Source organism: Xiphophorus maculatus, chromosome 19 (genome assembly GCF_002775205.1).
Source record: "Xiphophorus maculatus strain JP 163 A chromosome 19, X_maculatus-5.0-male, whole genome shotgun sequence".
Classification (NCBI taxonomy): domain Eukaryota; kingdom Metazoa; phylum Chordata; class Actinopteri; order Cyprinodontiformes; family Poeciliidae; genus Xiphophorus; species Xiphophorus maculatus.
The window spans coordinates 2,906,974-2,926,084 of record NC_036461.1 but is presented as its reverse complement, the minus strand read 5'-3'; the positions used below and the strand labels follow the sequence as shown (position 1 = coordinate 2,926,084).

The following is a 19,111-nucleotide window of genomic DNA, read 5'->3' as shown; positions in this document are numbered from 1 at the left end:
AAAGATTCGGGTTTTCTGGCAACATTTTCACTTTAAATCTTTATTTTTAGTACACCAAACTGAATTAGTTGTAAGAAGAACCCCAGAATAATTTATTTTAAAAAATACTAAGAAAATATGATGATTTTTGATCAAAAAAAAAAAATAAACCTCTGTATTTACATAAAATGCTATTAGTTGTTTATATAAGTCATTTCAGGTCCTATAAAATAATTTCTTTTGAACATAAAGTTTGCAATCACATCACTTGCCCTGAAGTTTCACATCACATAGAGCAGTTTATAAAATAAATAAGACACCAGACCTTCATGATGACCTCTTGGTGAACTTTTTTAATTAATTTCAAGTCCTCAGTTATTGATACACAGTTATCAATGCAAACACAAAGGCTAGTTACACATCACAAACACAGAAAGGCTAACATAAACAACACCTGCTTCCAAACAGAGAGCAGCTTGTGCATTTCAAAGGAGACAGCCTGCAGGTTTCCACGTTTCATATCAACTTATGATAATAGCAGGTGCTGCAGTGACACTCTGTGTGGTTTCTCACTGTGATGTCATCTACCTTTGTCTGCAAGAAGGTAAAATGAGCAGGAATGAATAAAAAAAAGAAATTAATTGTGCATTTTATTTATTTTTTAAGCTGAAGTTTATGAAAAATCAGCAACAGCACATAGAAATTGAGAAAAAACAAATAAAAAGTTATCAAATGCTGACGTTTGGCATTTGATAGTTAAATCTTAGCTACATTTGCTATAAAACATTTGATAGCTAACATTTGATAGGTATCAAACACATAGCTATAAATATAAGAATTGATAGATATGTTAGCTACAAAACATAAAGCTACATGTTAGCTATCAAATGCTAATGTTTGACAGCAAATGTTAGCTAACACATTGTGGTCCATATTTGACACTGTCAAATATGAATGAAAGAAATAAGAAAAATGCCTTTTTGTATAAAATATAGAGAGCAACAACATAATTTATAATATAAACATATATGAAATGCAGCTTAAGCACACATAAAATAAATCGCATTGTTAAATTAAAGTGTTGTATTAATATATTAATACAATTAATACAATATTTTCCTAAGAAATAGTGGCATAAAAACACACAAAAAAACACAAAATCTTATCAAGTATTTTTTTTTATAGTTTTTAGTGCAAACATCTAGTTCACTCGAAATAATACAAAATTAACTCATAGGTAACTTTTCAGCAACATATAGGAGCTTGTTTTAAGTAAATAATTCCATAATATTGATGAAAACGTGTTAGTTGTAAGTGAAAAAAATCTGCCAGAGGAAAGAAAGATTATTTAACTTTTTCTTCAATATTAAGGAATTATTGACAAACAAACTTCTTTATAATGCTGAGAAATTCTCACTATTATAAGATATAACTTATTAAGTTAATTGCAAAAACACCCAAATCTTACCAAGTATTTTTGGTCTAGTTTCTAGTGCAAATCAATCAATCAAGTTTATTTGTGTAACACATTTCAGCAACAAGGCAGTGTTTACATCATAAAAACACAAAAACTACAAAGTTATAGAACACAGTCAACCGTTGTCAAGTGCCATCTTTACACATCAAAATGTCGATTAATGTTTAATTTATAATGTTTCAAATGTCTTAGTACACTGGAAATAAGACAAAACTAAGTAATTATTATTATATTTTAGATATAGATATTTTATAGTAATTTTTAGCTTTCTCATTATATAATAATAATAATAATAATAATAATAATAATAATGTATTGTATAATGTTACACAATATATTATACATTATTATGTCTATATTATATATATACATAAAATAAGTATTCTATAATAATTGCTTATTTGCACTATATGAACAAGACCAAAAGTACTTGATATGTTTTTGTGTTGCTGCAGTGAAGACTTTATGCATCTATTTTAATTAAATAAATTTAGTTTTACCTCGTAGCTGTGCTTTGCAACGCAGCACGTTGCCTCTGAGGTGATGTTCTTGGGGATCGCCATCGTCTGCATGGCCGTCTGCGGCGTCGGGTACGCCCGGGAGAAGCAGCAGCCCATGCACTGGTAGATCGGACGGTCCCGTGAAAAAACCCGGTTCAGACCCAGGCTGCATTCCCCACAGCTCACTGCAAAACCAAACGGACACTGTGAAACACTCCAGGGTGGTTTAAAATTAAGGTTAGAAAATTCAAATAAAGAGCATTGTTTTCAGCTTTAAGGTAATACTTAAAGTTCAAAATGTTGATTTAACAACAAAAGTTAAGTTGTCTAAACATGGTTTTTATGTTCTGATACTTTATTAATCTTCAATTGTGCGCTATAACTTTATTTCAAATAATTCTTTCACATTACGCTAGAAATCTGCCCTCACCTAGTTGAACTAGAAAACATTTCTGCATTATTTTCACTCACATTATACAGTTGAAATAAGTACTTTTTACTACAATTTAAATTTATGATTCAATTTGCACTAACAAAATATGTTTTAATGCATTTTATTAAACATTTCACAAAATTATTTTAAACAAAGCTTAAGCTTTGTGAAAAGACATTTTCCTTAACGATTGGTCAGTTGGATAAAGATTTTGAAAAGAGCCAGATAAACTTAACACAAGATACAAAAGCATGCAGCTAAGCATCCTGGAAAATAATCCCTTTATCTTTTTTTAGTTATTTTTAATTGCTCCCTTAAAAACCATAATATTCACTCAACTCTTGAAAAAATGACAAAAATAATAAAAAGTTAACAAAGCTTACTACTGTAAGTTTATGTTTTATAAACTCACATACTTAAGTTCAAAATCTAAAACGTGAAAGATTTATTTGACGTAAAGAGTAAAAGTTAGTAAATACGATTAAATGAGGCTCAAATGGTTTTACAGTGTAGAAAGAGAGTAAAGGAGTGAAAAACACTACAAAAACACAAAACCTACCAAGTATTTTTAGTCTAGTTTAGTGGAAATATGTCAGTACACTTGCAATAAGACAAAAACAATTTATGAGCAACTTTTTAGCAAGATATAGAAGCTTTTTTTAAGTTAATAATTCCTTAATATTGATGGAAAAAGTACAAATTATTTCACTTGTAACATGGGAAAATGTCTAGTTATTAGTAAAATAATCTGCCATTTTAACTAGCACTTTTTAAAAATCAATATTAAGGAATGTTTGACTTAAACAAGCAACTATATCTTTCTGAAAAGTTACATGTAAGTAAGTTTAGTATTAATTCAATTGTACTAAGATATTTGCACTACAAATTAGATAAAAAAATACTTGGTAGGGTTTTATTTTTTTTATTTCTTTTTAAATTATGTCCTTTGTTCTCTAATTTCTAGCTTAAACTCAAATAATGTTAGTTAAATTTTTTTATTTTTTTTTAGCTAACAGCATGTTTGCTTGTAGCTTGTCTGTTAGTTAAAATTTTTAATTAACAAACAATCCTTACTGCTTGAAGAGTCGAAGTTGGGATAAGAATCAGCTACGTTCAGAAGAAAAAACAACAGAAGAAGAGTCACTGCGGCCAACTTCAAGCAGCCCATGGTCGTAACAGCAGACACCTGTAAAATGGAGACAAAAAGACATATTTATTAAAGAATATGTTCAGTTTTAGGGAAATAAAATAGAAAGATGCAGGCTGTTACCATGTTGAGATAAAGCTTGTCTTCATTCCGCTTCTTTTCAAGTCTCCTTTATATTGAGGACTAATGCTCCAAATCAGCTAATTTTATACCTGGCTACTTCCTGGATTAGGTGATACCTGCCAACCTTATCGCTGATCTCAGTGATTCACTGTTTACTTTGCCCCCTTTCCTCTAATCCATTTAGAGCCCAGAAAGATTGGAACAAGTTGTGGAAACTCATAATATACTTCCCCCTTCCCGGCAATGGCCGTTCTGTTTAATCCCTGGATTTTTGTTACCTGGTAACACAAGGTTGCTGTCGTCCATCAGGTCAGGACAGAAAGATTCACATTAATTAGGGATTTTGTCCAACCATAAACCACTGATAGAGTTATTTTACCAATAAAGAAGATGGTTTTTATTGTTTCAAAAGGAATAACAAGAAGTTTTATGCCTATAAGTGTTGTGTTTTTAGGTTAAATGAACTTTTAGTCATAAGTCACATCCACCGAAACATTCAGTGGTTGGCAGATTGTGGGGGCTTTATAGACTGAAAAAATAAAAAGGTGGAGTAAATTTCTGCCAAAAAGCTCTATAATGTTGAGCTTAATAAGAAATTTTCTAGAAGAAAAATGTGAAATGTCTTAGCTCCAAAAGTCTAACATTTGCAGGAAGAAATCTCTGAAACTTTGAAATTATTATGAGAAATCTCCTAGAAAAAAAACCCAAAATAAATAAAATTGGAGCTCCAAAAGTTGAAAATTTTGAAGAAAAAACTTAGAAATTTGGAGATTTATACCAGGAATTTGCAAGAAAAAATCAGGAAAATTCCTGAGGTCCAAAAGTGAAACATTTTAGGGTAAAACAATTCAGAAATCTTTAGATTAATTGCAAAATATTTCTGGAAAAAACTTGGACATTTCTGAAACGTACGGTGATTGACAGCGCTAAGACCCGCCTTCTGACTCTGATTGGTTGTTTCTAGATATAGCCACTTTTTCATCTGTCACAAGTTTTAATATGTTTTAGGTGGAGATTCATCTATGAAGCCACTTCATCAAAAATGATCCACATTCAGAGCAGTGCAACTCTTATTAGCTATTTTTTTGCAATTACATAAACACATAAAACTGCACCATTTTCATGACCACATCCATTTTTTACACAAACAAGAGTTGTGATACTTCATAATAAAATTAGTAAAGTTAAAATAAAAAGCACAGTGTAGTAAAAAATAACCCTAAAAGTCAATATTTTCCAAAAAGTCACTTAAATGTCATCTGCCACAACCAACTGGGGTTTTGAGAATAACTGATGTAAGATTATTTTCTGTAAATGAAAAGCAAAGAAATTATGTCAGGAGAGACAACATTGAATTGCTCAAGACAAAAATAACTATTAATTAGTTAACTAATTAGTTAATTAGTTAACTAATTAGTTAACTAATCAATAACTAATTAGTTATTAGTTATTTCAACTAATTTAACAGTTGAAATAACAGCAACAAAGCAAATTGGATTGTAGCAGAAGAAAGTGAGTGAGGAAAAGTTTGTCCTCCAGCAACCTAAACCTGAGTTTCACAAAAACACAACATTTTACCAAGTGATTTTGTTTTAGTTTCTAGTGCAAATATACTTGAAATGGAACAGAACTAACTCACAAATAACATCTCAGGAACTTTTCAGAGTCAATAATTTCTTAATATTGATTAAAAAGTAGTTCCATTGGAAGATTATTTCATTTATAACATGGGGAAACTGTTGTTATAAGTGAATTAATCTGTCAGTTAAACTATTACTTTTTCATCAGCACTAAGGAATTGCTGACTCTAAAAAAGTTCCTAGATATTATATGAAAAGTAACTTGTGAGTTAGTTTTGTTTCATTTCAAGTGTACTGAGATATTTCAACTGGAAACTAAAAACTACTTGGTAAGATTTTGTGTTTTTGCAGTGTTCTTTCTGTATTTTTTCCTGTTCTTGATTTCATTGCATCTCCAGGATGGATTCCATGAATAAACAAGCAGGAATTTGATATCTGATAAAGAGTTTCCATTTGTCCACCCGCGATCTCTGAAAATGTCAAGGATGAATAATTTATTTTAGGTTTAATTTGCGAGTTCCCTTAAGTGCCCATGTTCCGTGTCCTTGGTTGTTTTGGTGATAAATCCTCCCAAAGCGGTGAATACAAGAGACAACACTGTAAAATAACAATTTGTCATTTTGTAGCCTTATGCTTCTTTAAAATAGCACTCAGATGGTTTTTTTCCTCTTTTTTTTTAAAGCTTAAAAAGTGCCTGAAATAGCAAACAGAAATGTTAGTTTAAGCAGAATCATAATAACTAAAACACAAAGCTTTAACAATCCATCTTTTTAACGTTTGTTCATTTAACAAACTTTAAATGAGGATTAATTTAAAGTTCGTTGGAAAGTAAATCTCCTTCTAATTGGATAGAAGCCCATTTTGATTGTGGGCGTGGCTTAACTTCCTCTGATGTTACCATGGTTTCATGTTCACCATAAAGCAGGAGTGTCTAAAGTGCGGCCTGGGGGCCATTTATTGCCCTTGGACTGACTTTGTGTGGCCCCCATCTGCAATTAAAAAGTGATACAAATTTGTCTCGTAGATTCAGATGGAGAAAAATTGTTACCAACATAATTTTCTTACTCAGGAAAATGTAAAGTACAACACAAAATATTCATGGTTTTATAACCAATTTTTAGCAAAAAGTAAAACCAGTAAAATCCAGAAAATTCTACTGAAAAGCCAATTTTTCTGCAACCAAATCAGCTTTTATTCTTTCTTAAATTTGGCTAAATTTAGCAAATTACTGAAAATAAATTTACTCAATCAAGCACAAAAGAAACTGAAAACTATATGTCTTTGTTTTAGTACAGCAAACATGCAAAATTAAAGAAGTAGTAATGGCCTATACAAACATTTTCATTACACTTTTTGTACAAAATCATTCTCAGACAATGAGATTTTAGTCTGCTCAGTTCTGCCTATTTTGAGCTGTTTTATCACCTCTTGTCACTTTAAATCCAAATAATCAGCTCAACGTTTACACTTGCACGTGAAAATGGCTGCAAATAGATGAGCAATTATACAACCATACAGCTTTGAAAAGCAGAAATGGAGCTTCCTGCACAACTAGCAAGAATGCAGCAAGTGGTTTCTGGATGGTAAGTCAATAACAAAACACTTTTTATCTTTTCCAGCAGCCATTTTAAAGTGCATATAGCGGTGAAACCAGCTGACCAAATGTAATGGAGCTCGGCTTAGGTTGCTAGATAACGGGCTAAGCCCTACTGGGGTTGCGAGATAACGGCGCAGAGACCAAATCTGACTTAACAATCAGGAGTTTTTGAAACGGTTAATTTTCTAGACACCAAAAAATCTTAACTTATTTGCAAAAAAAACGGCTATGTACTTTTTTAAATAAGCGTTTGTACAAAAACATGCAATTTTTTGTTTAACAAGCAAACTGGCAACAACAGAATAAAGTAGCAATCCAGTGTCTATACAATGAATAGTTGTTTTAAATCCACACATTCATAACCAAATGTGAAAAAAAAAATTAGTTCAAAGAAAAAAAAGAGAAAAGGCATTTTGAGGTCTAGTCTCAGAGCTACCTGGAGCTGGTATCGACTCTAGAACTGGGTAATGTGCTCTATCTTCCTGGTTTTAGTCAGAACGCCAGCAGCAGCATTTTAGATGAGCTGCAGCTTTCTCCTTCGGTAGATCTGTGAAGACACCTTTGCCGTAATCAGTGCAACTATAAATGGATGAGTTTTTCTAGATCTTTCTGTAACATTATTCCATTCTGGAAATGTTCTTCCGGTGATAGAAGGCCGACTTTGTAACTGCCTTTATGTGGCTCTGAAGGTTCAGGTCAGAGTCTGTCATTAATATGGAACATTTCTTGTTGAATTGTACCTATTAAAGTGGCCAGTGAGTCAAGATTACTGGACTCAGTTTCAGTCTGTAGAACTGAGTTCATGTCACAAAATGCCAAAAATAATCTGCAACAAAAATATGTACTTCCTGTTACCTTAGTTTCTTTTTATTTATTTATGTTATTTTTCTTCTTTTTATTGCTAAATGGCAAATCCAAACTATTATCTATTGATGCATCAAAATGTTCTCAATAAAACTTGAGTTTGAAAAATATTTATTCAAAACTTAAGTAAATTGAATAGAAAATGTGAAATTATATTTGATATAATATATATGACTAGGTTGCTCTGTCCCTGCTTGGGAAAAGTTTTTTATTTTTAAAGTATTTCTGGATTTCTTTTTCACCTGTTTATTATTGTAAATTTTATAATTTACTTTTTATGGTTTCCTAACGCTAGATGAACGAGAGTCAGACAGTTTCACCACACGGTGGCATGAAAGATCTGTTACAGGTCCGGTCCTTACCCAGGTCCATAAAAGTCCAGAGGTCATCAGAGCAGCTTGGAGTAAAAGTCAAGGTTCAGGAAAAATGAAAACTACACTTTTTAGCAATAATTTTATTGTTAAAACATGAGAAATCTGTAAAAAAAAAAAAAAAGCTTTACTATTTATAGTCTTTTTGCAGCTCATGAACACATTGTGTTAAACACTCCTGCTATGTACTAAATAATTTTTGCAGCATATTTACTGACTGACACTATACACACACATTAACATATATATATATATATAGATATATATATAGATATATACACAGTATATAAGTATATATATATATGTGGGGGGAGGGTGCGTTTGTGTGTGTGTAGTCAAACAATATTTACATTTAGCTCTTCATCGATCAGAAAGTCTCATTTTCACATTCTGTGTCTATGGTCCAATTTTGATAAAAAAATTATAACAATAGAGTAGAAAAGAACAAAATAGAATAGCATCTTTAATATCATTGTAACAATAAACATTGTACAACAAAATCTGGGTGCAATTCTCCAGATAAAGCAATTTCTTACTTTTAAAAAAGACTATAAATAATTACTTATCATTTATAGCCATCAGCAAATGATAAAAAGTTAATTGAAAACTAAAACAGACATAAAAATAGTCAATATGATCAATTTGACCACTTAGCAGTAAATCAATATTTTGATGGCTGATGGGTAAGAAATGTCTCTTGGTCATAATAATATGACTAAAATAAAAGTATGGTGCAGGAAAACTACTCCTAAAACTATCTTTTTTGTCAAAATATTATACAAGTAAATGTAATTAATACATGCCATATAATATTAATTGTAAAAAAATCAGAAAACCATGTATAATTTTCCTTTCACACTACAATTATGGCCTATTCTATGTTTCTCTATGAACATAGGTGGTTCTAGACAGGCGCCACCAGGGGGCCATATCCCTATTTAACTGTTCCTGGTCTCTGTTATAACACCTGTACATAACAGATTACACCGAATAAATTCTTTATAATAACATATGTTGGCACAGAAACTGTATCTTAATTCAGCTTTAAAAAAAATCTTTAATAGTTTGTGAATTAAAAATTAAGATATTGCAGATTTAGGTTTAGCCATATTGAGATGGATTTGCAATTTTTATTTGCAAGATCAGGGGTCTGCAACCTGCAGCAGCAGAGACACAAGTGGCTCTTTGGCTCACTTAATATATTAAACTATGAAACATAGCCATACATGCATATTTATTAATCATTCTTTGTTCTGTGTCCCCATTAAAAAATAATGGCCCCCCTTGTAAATTTGGCCTGGAACCGCCCTGGTCTGTAAAATCCCAATAAAATCCGTTCAAGATTGTAGTTGTGACTTGTGAAATGTGGGGATTTTCAAGAGGCATAAACATGTGTTGCAAGACATTGTAGTAGGCATTATAGCTACATTGTTTTTGTATCTTTTTCTGGGTTTGTTATTATATTTCTGGGTCTTTTTCAAAATTTACGTTTTTATTTCAGGTACCGGACTCATTTAGTCAGAGTTACATTTTGTCTGTAAATGTTTCTTTCACTGTAGTAGTTTAAAGAACAAGAAAACGTGGTTTCAACAGTTAAAATGCTGTGGTTGGGAGACAAACCCGTCCGTTGTCCTCGCTGTAATTGTGTCGGATGATGCTGCGGATGACCCGCCGCTCTACAAGGCAAGCCCGTGCAGGGCTGTCCAAGAAACCCCATCGACGAGACAAAACTCGAGGCGTGAACGTGGCAGCCATTTTACATCATCAAGAGTGAATGACTGAAGTCGGACCATTGCCGGGAGTTTTACACTTTTTCCGTCTTTTAAATATCACGTTTATCTTCCTATACAATCAGCACCACACTCATTGGTGTGCCAGCGGCAGGTAGGGCGAATGCTTCTGAAAGGTCTCGTTAATGTTGTTTTATTCAGCGCTAAACCCCCCGGAATCGTGCGGTGCTGTTTCAAACAATGTGGAAACTGGTGGTGGTTGGGAACGAGTTGTCCAGACCGGCTTTTTGAAAATGGACTCTTCCTATGTGGCGGCACGTTGACTAATCACGCATCCGTTGAGCTAAGCACTTAGCTTTCCAGGCCTCGTTAAGTCATATTAAATATAAAAAGCGCGCTTTGTCACTTGGTGAAGTCTACCAACAAATGACGTCCTAACAATGGCCTCAGTGGTAATACCGTGCGAGTTAGCATGCTAGCACCAGCTAGCTCATTTTGACAGATCATGGATCTGACATGCTCATTGTCAATTTATGCTAATAAGGCTCAATAGGGGAGCCTGGTATATGCGCAAAAGATGTTGACAGCGTCTTACAATTGTACAGTAAGCTCTACCTTCTGTTTATTAAATCAATAGCGGTAGTTCCCACTAAAAACGCACACCTGAGTCTCGTGTTATTGTCCCAAAAAGGGTCCGTAGTTAGCTGTGCGCGCTAGCCGGCTAGCCTGCTAACAGTATTTTTAGTGTCGGGCGCTAAACACAACATCTTAAAGACATGAAAAATGACCAACTATAAATATATCCATGCATTTATGCGCTAAAATTCAACAGTTTGTTTCTGAGAGTGAAATATAAATTTATAATTGGCATTTATCCTTTGACTAGAGACAGCACGTGTTTGTGAGATTGATTAGCAAACGTTTGAAGAAATAATTTAGGCAGCTGTCCGCCCAAATCAGAATTAGCTTTGCTGAGTTTTGAAATGTGAAGAGAACAGTTTGATCTTAAAGCTGCACAAGTTGTCTGTTTATTACCGTACAGCAGTACAAATTAAATACCACGAATTACAGATTAAGTTTGAGTGAAATTTGAAGCATTTATTTTGTGCCACCCAAAAATAAAGCAGCACATTTGTACTCAACGGTCAGCCACCGGAAGCCGGGGAATATTGTCTGAACACGTATATCAGCTGAAGTCAGCAGTGAGAAGGTCGGCTAACATGCAATTAGGAGAGCATAGCGGATCCTGCGAGTAAAACTAAGCCAAACCAAATCAGAATGCCACAATAAGACGCAATTTTCTCTGTTTAATGTGTAACAATTTGGTATGTGCGTTGTCTGTCTTGTGCACACTGTCCACGTTTGTTACTTCTTCCTAGCTGGAAGTTGCCAGTAAAAAAAAAAAAAAAAGTCAAGATAGGAAGAAGTTTCAAGGCACAAAAAGCAAAGTTTATTTCACACTGGAATGCCCCTTGTAAGATATTTTGAACAAAAGTGTAAAAAATGACTCCATATGCCAGGATCACATTTTTTGTTTGCATTTCTGTATTTTTAAGATGATATTGTTGACAAATCTGAGGCTTGAACACATCCAAAGACCCAGGATTAATTTGGCTCATTGCATTTATACAGATTTCTGGAGACATGGCCACAGAACATATAAATGGAAATGGTCCAGAAGAGCCAATGGACACCTCTGCTGCAGTTACCCATTCTGAGCACTTCCAGACTTTATTAGAAGCTGGTTTACCACAGAAAGTTGCTGAAAAACTAGATGAAATTTACATAGCAGGTAAGGCATTATGAATACACTTGCATATTCAATATGCAATTCTTCGTATGAATTCATGCATGTATTGTCATTTTATCACCTTTTTGAATGGGGGAATTGGGATCCTGAAGCAACTTTTTGTGGTTTCCAACCAAAATGGGTACTGCAGTGCTTCAAAAATATTTAATTATACATTATGTGATTCAAATGTGTACTAAAAACACAGAGTATTCATTCCCAACATGGTGTCTTGATTGATAAATAAGTCCCCCAGAGGTTTTTTATGACCTCCCTCATACATCCAAATGACTTTAGATTTTAAGCTATATTTAGATATTTTTTGTTATTTTTTTGGGAGGGGTTGGTCACATGTTAGCTGCTAGTTTGGGCCAGATGGGGCTGAAACAGAAACAATGGTGGCAGCTGTCTGGTGTGGCTGCCTTGGACAGGTGATGGCCCTCCATACAGGGGAAATGTATTCTGGTTCAGTTAAAATCTCATGTAATACAATATGAAAGACTTACAGCATATCACATTATACTTTTGCATATGTTGTGATTAATTCTTCTGAACTTGTCCACAGCTTCAGTCCCATTTGATTAGGCTTGTGCAGTTCCCCCCCTTTCTTTCTATCTGTCATGGTGATTTATTAATAAATGAGCTGCTGTAGAAAAGTTTGCACATGGATTTTTCTTTCACAGGTGGTGAACGTTTTCAGTGTTTATTGTTGGTAGCACATTTCTCTGTCGTCCATCCTGCAGGTTTGGTGTCACACAGTGATTTAGATGACCGAGCAATCGAGGCTCTGAAAGAATTCAACGAAGAAGGTGCTCTCCAAGTCCTTTTACAATTCAAGGACAGCGACCTCTCACATGTTCAGGTATGCAGGACATGTTGCTGAAAAAGAAAACACTTTACTCGTATTTTATAATATAGAGCAAATCCGTTTGTTGCTTTTAGACGAGTGTGAAAATAAAATGTGACCTGTCTAAATTACAATATCTGGCTTCTTCATGCTGTTTTTTTCTGTTATTTCCTCGTTCTTGATTTTTCTGTATCTTTCCAGAACAAAAGTGCCTTTCTGTGTGGCGTGATGAAGACTTACAGACAGAGAGAGAAACAAGGGACCAAAGTGTCGGACACTAACAAAGGACCAGATGAAGCCAAAATTAAAGTGAGAGTCGATGCTCTGAATCAATATGTTAGCAGTTTTTGTTTTGAACAATGAGAAAATTAAATAGTATAATGATTTTTTAAAAGTATTTATTGTTAAAGTTGCTTCTTTTGTGTTTCATTTCAGGCTCTGCTAGATAGGACTGGTTATACGCTTGATGTAACAACTGGGCAGAGAAAGTATGGGGGTCCTCCACCAGAGTCTGCCCATACAGGAGCCCAGCCCACCATCGGTACAGAGGTACACAACTTCCATCTTTATTCTGGTTTATTCGTATTTAAACTGTTCAAAGTGTTTGTTTTCACTTCTAGTGTCCAAATGATGACTTTTTTTGTTGTCACCCGTAGTAACCAAGGTTACAGTGATGTTTTACCGCTAAGAGCTGACTGGATGCCTTCCCCAACATGTCGTCCGTATTTCTACTCTTGACATTTTAAAGTAAAATGATTGTTTTCATGCATCCTGACAGATATTTGTGGGGAAGATTCCCAGAGACTTGTTTGAGGATGAGCTGGTTCCGCTGTTTGAGAAAGCCGGCACCATCTGGGACCTGCGCCTGATGATGGATCCTCTCAGTGGCCTCAACAGAGGCTATGCCTTTGTCACTTACTGCACTAAAGAATCTGCACAGCAAGCTGTCAAGCTGGTATGCATGCTCCACTGCAATTATGATACTTATTATTTTACTAAGGGAACATTATGTTGCATTCATTTTGCTATTATTTTACAGATGCACCTAGATAGGCTTTTTTTGTTTTCCATATATTGAGATTTTAACTTCAAACTGTTTTCTGAACATCCACAGTGCAACAACAATGAAATTCGACCGGGTAAACACATCGGCGTATGCATTTCTGTGGCCAATAATAGACTGTTTGTTGGCTCCATCCCCAAGAGTAAAACAAAAGAGCAGATTGTTGAAGAATTTGTTAAAGTTACAGGTGAGTCTGGTGGTTTTTCTGTGTAGCTCAGCAGTATTTCTGCAGCTTAATGTTTGTTTTTCTCCATTTGTTGCAGGTACAGCTTTTATCTTATTTTTGGAAAATAAAATTATTTGCCTGTTTCTGTCTGAATAGTTAACTGTATTTGAGTTAGTGTTGCATATTTTGCAACTTATAACAAACTGACTTTAAAATAAATCAAGATTTTCATGTCTTTTGACTAAATTTACACATTTTAAATTATTTGCAAATGCAGGGAGGACAGTTTTGGTAATTTTCTTGGTTGACCACCATTAATTATATTGAAATATCTGTATTTATTTATTTGTTTGCAGGCAGTTTGTCTGGAAAAAATAACTTACAGTTTTTCTCTTGCTTTTTGTCTCTGCAGAAGGTCTAAATGATGTCATATTATACCACCAGCCAGACGACAAGAAGAAGAACCGAGGCTTTTGCTTCCTGGAATATGAAGATCACAAGACGGCGGCTCAGGCTCGCCGCAGACTCATGAGTGGAAAGGTCAAGGTGTGGGGAAACGTGGTGACGGTGGAATGGGCCGACCCAATTGAGGACCCAGACCCAGAAGTCATGGCTAAGGTGAGCTGCAGAGATTTAACAAAGCTGCCATGTTATCTCCAACTTACGGAAGATGATAAGGGCCAATGGCAAAAAAAAAATTATAAAGTTCTTTCTCTTGGAATTCAAATTGTTTTTTCTCTGAATTATTTTTTTTCCTCAAAATTCTTCTTTTTCTTTCAATCGTTTTTTTCCCTCCGAGTTCTGACTTTAATTGTTTGAGCTTAGTCAGAACTTTGAGGGGAATAAAGTTTGTTCTTTTATTCTTTTCTTTTTTCCCCAGTGGCCCTAATCATGTTTTGTCCCAAATTATCCATTTCATAAAAAATCAAAACATCCTCTTTCACAGGTGAAGGTGCTGTTTGTGAGGAATTTAGCGAGTACTGTTACAGAGGAGACGCTTGAAAAAACGTTTAATCAGTTTGGAAAACTGGAGAGAGTGAAAAAATTGAAAGATTATGCCTTCATCCACTTTGAAGAACGAGACGGTGCTGTGAAGGTATGAAAGAAAAAGACTTCCTAATGAATGCTACAAATTAGACTGGTAACCACAGGTTAAAGAAAAACAAACAACTTTTTATTGTTTTTAGGCTTTAGCCGAGCTCAATGGCAAAGAACTGGAAGGAGAGCACATTGAAATCGTGTTTGCCAAGCCGCCTGACCAGAAGAGGAAAGAACGCAAAGCCCAGAGACAAGCCGCCAAAACGCAAATGTAAGCAAGAACAATGCTACTCAGGCTAGGGCTGGCAGCTTGTAATTAACTCTGCTACAAATGAGACGCTGCTTTATTTTTTATTCTGCTTCAGCTAAAGTCACATGTACCCAATAAATCACTAAATTATTCCTTTGTTGTAAGAAACGTTGAACGTTGGTGTTTCTCCCCAGGTATGATGAATATTACTACTACGGGCCGCCTCACATGCCGCCACCAAGAGGCAGAGCAAGAGGAGGGAGGGGCGGCTACTCTTACCCCCATGATTACTACGGCTATGAAGATTACTACGATTACTACGGATACGACTACCACAACTACCGGGGAGGCTACGACGACCCCTACTACGGCTACGACGACTTCCAAGGGTCTGTGCGAGGGGCCAGAGGGGCCAGAGGAGGCATCCGCGGAGGAGCCAGCCAGACCAGAGGCCGTGGGGCCATCACACCCAGGGGCCGATTGGGCTTCACTCAACGCGGAGGCCTTGGAACAATCAGAGGTACCGGAAGTTCAGCTGAATATTTCAGTTTATTATATTATGAGGACGTTTCATACGCAGAGAGGGAGCCTAAAACGGCAGGACGTAATGAAATAAACTGAAGTCTAATCATGAAAACTATTTACAGTTAAAAGAAGTGGCTGTTTGTTTGATTAATGGTAATGTTAATTATTAAACACTAGAGGGAGACAAAACCTCTAAAATGAATTTTAAAATAAAATAACATTTGAAATAGTTGTTAATGCAAATTAAAAAATAAAGCAGCAGAAAACCATTTGATTTTGTAAAAGAAAAAAAAAACCCTGAAAAATGATTACATTTTGTAAAAGTAAATGGTAAAGCAACAAAACATTTTATAAAAAAGCAACTGTTAAAAAATGTACAGGAACAAAAAAATTAAAGCAACAATAAACAGCTACATTTCGTATTTTACAAAAAACGTTTTTTTTTGTTTAGAGACAAAGATTTGTAAATAAAAAATAAAATTGTGAACAAGTAAAACCATGAAAAAAAAAAAGAAAAGATTTTTGTAAATGACAAAGCAGCAAAAAGGTTTTGGAAAATAATTTTTTGTTAAAGAATAAATTGTTGAAAAAATTCAAAACAAATCAAAATGAAAGTCAATTAAAATCTACATTTAGTCCAAACTGTTGAAAATTATTAGCAAAAAACTCCTAAAGTATAGTAAGACTAAAACCACTAAACCAACTACAGATGTGATTAACTCAAATTTAAGTTATTTCTGAATTCATTGTAAAATTAATGAAAAACAAAAATATTCATCTTAAGTTTTTTTAAAACTTAAAATCTGAGCTAGCCTCAGGTCTGAATGTTGTTAAACAGATGAGAGCAGAGACTTTTACATCACATAAAGGGTGAATAAAATCATTTAAAAATGTTCTGAGAGTCAAAGCCTCAACTTTAATTCAACGTCTTTTTAGTTAAAGTGATTTAAGGAAACCAGAATCTCTTGGCAACATTTTGATTTGATGTAATAAAAACCCTTAACTAGATTAAATTAAACTGTTTATTTTTTAAGATTCTCTCTGAAAGTCATAACCAATTATTAAACCTTCAGTTTGGTCCTGATGGGCCTGAATTTTTCTTTGCCCTCCATGGGAATAGATTTAATAATTTACAATTTGAATTTTTCTGGATTTTTAACAGTGGCTGCATGTAAAAATTTTAAGTGTAAAATATAAAGAATGAAAAATTTAAGGCTTAAAGCTGCAGTCTTTAACTTTTTAAAGTGTTTTACATCTTTGTTAATATTATTATGTCGTGCACCAAAAACAACCAATCAGAGCTGGGAGGAGGGTCTTGGCGCTGTCAATCAAGCTCACTGCTAAATGTTGTAATGGTGGAGAAACACCATTCGTAATTGTTTCTAGTTAGCACTGGGAGAAAGCAAACTGTCATGACGTAGTGACAATTTTATCAAATATTTCTAATAAGTGACATACTGGGTTTAATGTGGATTATTTAAGGTGATTCATGTTGGATGCATTTAGCCGTTCCGAGGCTGTCCTAGTCCATACCTGGGTGTAATTTTTATTTTATTTTTTTCTTCCTTTTTTCTGTGTTCAGCAGGGAAACGGGGCCGGGGCCGTTCCTGACCTGTCCCAGTGGAGACTGACTCGATGTGTGGGTTTACACCATAAGCTGCAATGGATGTTGAAATGACGAGAGCGACAACAAAGGTCCAGTGAAATTCCAGCCTTACAGAAGAAGAAGAAGAAACATCTCCCCTCCACCCATTTAATTTTGCTTCTCCCCCAGAAACCGCCACCCTAAAAGAAAACGATCGATGATTTTTGAATATAAACCCATGTCAGCCTGTACGTCGCCCTAGTTCTCAAGGCTCTTCTATGAATTGCCCTTACAATCTGCCCCTTCCCTGCCCCCGAACATGCCATTTAAAAGAAAAAAACAGAATAATTATTGAAGAAATTGCACTTTTTTAAGTTGTTAGGTTTGAAGTGGCTCAAAGGAGCTTGATACTATTGTATATTTTTGTGCTAATCGCAATTTTTATTGTCGAAATATCCATGTTATTGTTTGATCTGGATGTTTGAAATCGAACATTTGCAGGGTTTTAGGGTGTACCCACCTGGCATGGATAAGTCAGGCATTCCAGGAAAGTGGTTCTTTTCAGAACTGGTCTTTAAGGGTTGGTTGACTACCTCAGTACAGAGGACTAAACTACCCGGCCTGTACTGTAAATAGGGAAACTATATAGATGAAAGCAGGGCTTGTTTGCAAACAATATGCACAAGAGCTGCAGCGCTAAAACGATGTACTTAATGTAATATACTCCTTTTCGCTGCAGCTCTGCAGGCTGTAAACAGTCAAGCTGGGCATGCTAAACAATCTCATAAGATGAGTCTAAAAACAAGCCCTGCTTTTATCGTATTTTGAACTGAATTAGCTGCCTTGCTTCTTCAGAGTATGTAGTTACTGGTTGTATAGTTTTTCGGAAAATGTTACTTTTTGTAAAGGCTTAAAATCGGAAGGCATCCAAATGCCTTTTGATTAAAAAAAAAACAAAAACAAAAAAATACAAAAATTAAGGCCCTGCAGTGTCCCTTTTGTGCCACTGTTTTATTCTGCTGGGAGGGTTTTTATATTCATGAAACACATTTTCAAACACCATCAGAATAATGTCAGCAAACTCTAAGCCATCATGTAAAATCATGATCATCTCGAATGATCCCTTCCTGCATCAGAAATGGCGCCAAGCGTAGTCGACCTGATGACTGAATTGCCATATTTTGCAGTCAGAAAGCGTGCCTAACTCCAGCTGCTGTGGTGTAGAAGGGATCCCAGACCCACAGTGGTAGAAGGGATACTGCAGTGAATGATTTGTTTCCAAGTATAGCATAAAGGAAACTGTTTGTCAATCCCAGTTTTCTATACAGTTAACTCCCTCAGTAAAAAAAAAGCATAACAACCACCTTTTGAAAAAAAAAACACATACATGCATAAACAAAAAAAAAAACAAAACATGTTAGCAGTTTTAAACTATTGTTGGTGGCCAACAACATTTTTTGCATTCCTGCAAATAAATTGTTTTATACTGTAAAATGGAGGTGAGTGTAACTTATTTTTGTAATAAAGTTTTTGATTTCTACCTGCGTCTTACTCTCTGGGTAAATGTTGGTGGTGTGCGGCTCTGCTGCCAGGTAACAAAAGCCAATTATTTTAGTTTGGAATGTAAATGTTTATATTAGGCCAATATAATCCATTATTTTTGTTTCTTTGAATCCTCGACCAGTTTGATCCAGGAAATGGGAAGGTCGACTCTTTAAAATTATGTTTAGATGTTTTTGTCAAAAAGTTTTATTTAAAATTTATATTCTGATTTGGAAAAATTTTCACTTTTAAGTTCAAAAGTACTTGGGCCAAAATGTTGTAATTTTTAAAATGTATGAGAATGTGAATAAAGTCAAGATAGGTCATTTTGAGAATAGTTGTAACAGGACTTCTCGGCTGTTGTGATCTGAGTATTCTCATGTGACTTTGTGTAATTTTGACTATTTTTGTAGCATTATGAATTTATTCTCATTTCTTTTTTTGTGGCTCTAATACTCTACTGATCAGTAAACTAAGGAACTATTTTAATTAAATCTTTTTTTGT

The 19,111-nt window shown here is 34.6% G+C and overlaps 2 protein-coding genes across 3 annotated transcripts; one reads left to right on the top strand and one right to left on the bottom strand.

Annotated features, from left to right (window-relative positions):
- Positions 1 to 311: 311 nt before the first annotated feature.
- On the bottom strand, positions 312 to 3,756 carry cga (glycoprotein hormones, alpha polypeptide). Its single transcript, XM_005801281.2, has 4 exons — positions 3,660 to 3,756; positions 3,464 to 3,575; positions 1,957 to 2,141; positions 312 to 573 (listed from the first exon to the last, which is right to left on the bottom strand). The coding sequence occupies exons 1-4, from the start codon at positions 3,660 to 3,662 to the stop codon at positions 496 to 498; spliced, it is 378 nt and encodes a 125-aa protein (XP_005801338.1). The 5' UTR covers positions 3,663 to 3,756; the 3' UTR covers positions 312 to 495.
- A 6,058-nt stretch (positions 3,757 to 9,814) lies between these two features.
- Positions 9,815 to 18,604, top strand: LOC102222439 (heterogeneous nuclear ribonucleoprotein Q). 2 transcript variants are annotated; one of them, XM_005801283.2, is made up of 12 exons: positions 9,815 to 9,955; positions 11,434 to 11,593; positions 12,334 to 12,452; positions 12,639 to 12,746; positions 12,873 to 12,986; positions 13,216 to 13,392; positions 13,552 to 13,687; positions 14,079 to 14,284; positions 14,613 to 14,762; positions 14,854 to 14,975; positions 15,149 to 15,474; positions 17,062 to 18,604. In XM_005801283.2, the coding sequence occupies exons 2-12, from the start codon at positions 11,446 to 11,448 to the stop codon at positions 17,088 to 17,090; spliced, it is 1,635 nt and encodes a 544-aa protein (XP_005801340.1). In that variant the 5' UTR covers positions 9,815 to 9,955; positions 11,434 to 11,445; the 3' UTR covers positions 17,091 to 18,604. The 2 variants fall into 2 exon arrangements, with proteins under 2 accessions (XP_005801340.1, XP_005801339.1); XM_005801282.2 differs by lacking the exon at positions 11,434 to 11,593.
- The last annotated feature ends 507 nt before the right edge of the window (positions 18,605 to 19,111 follow it).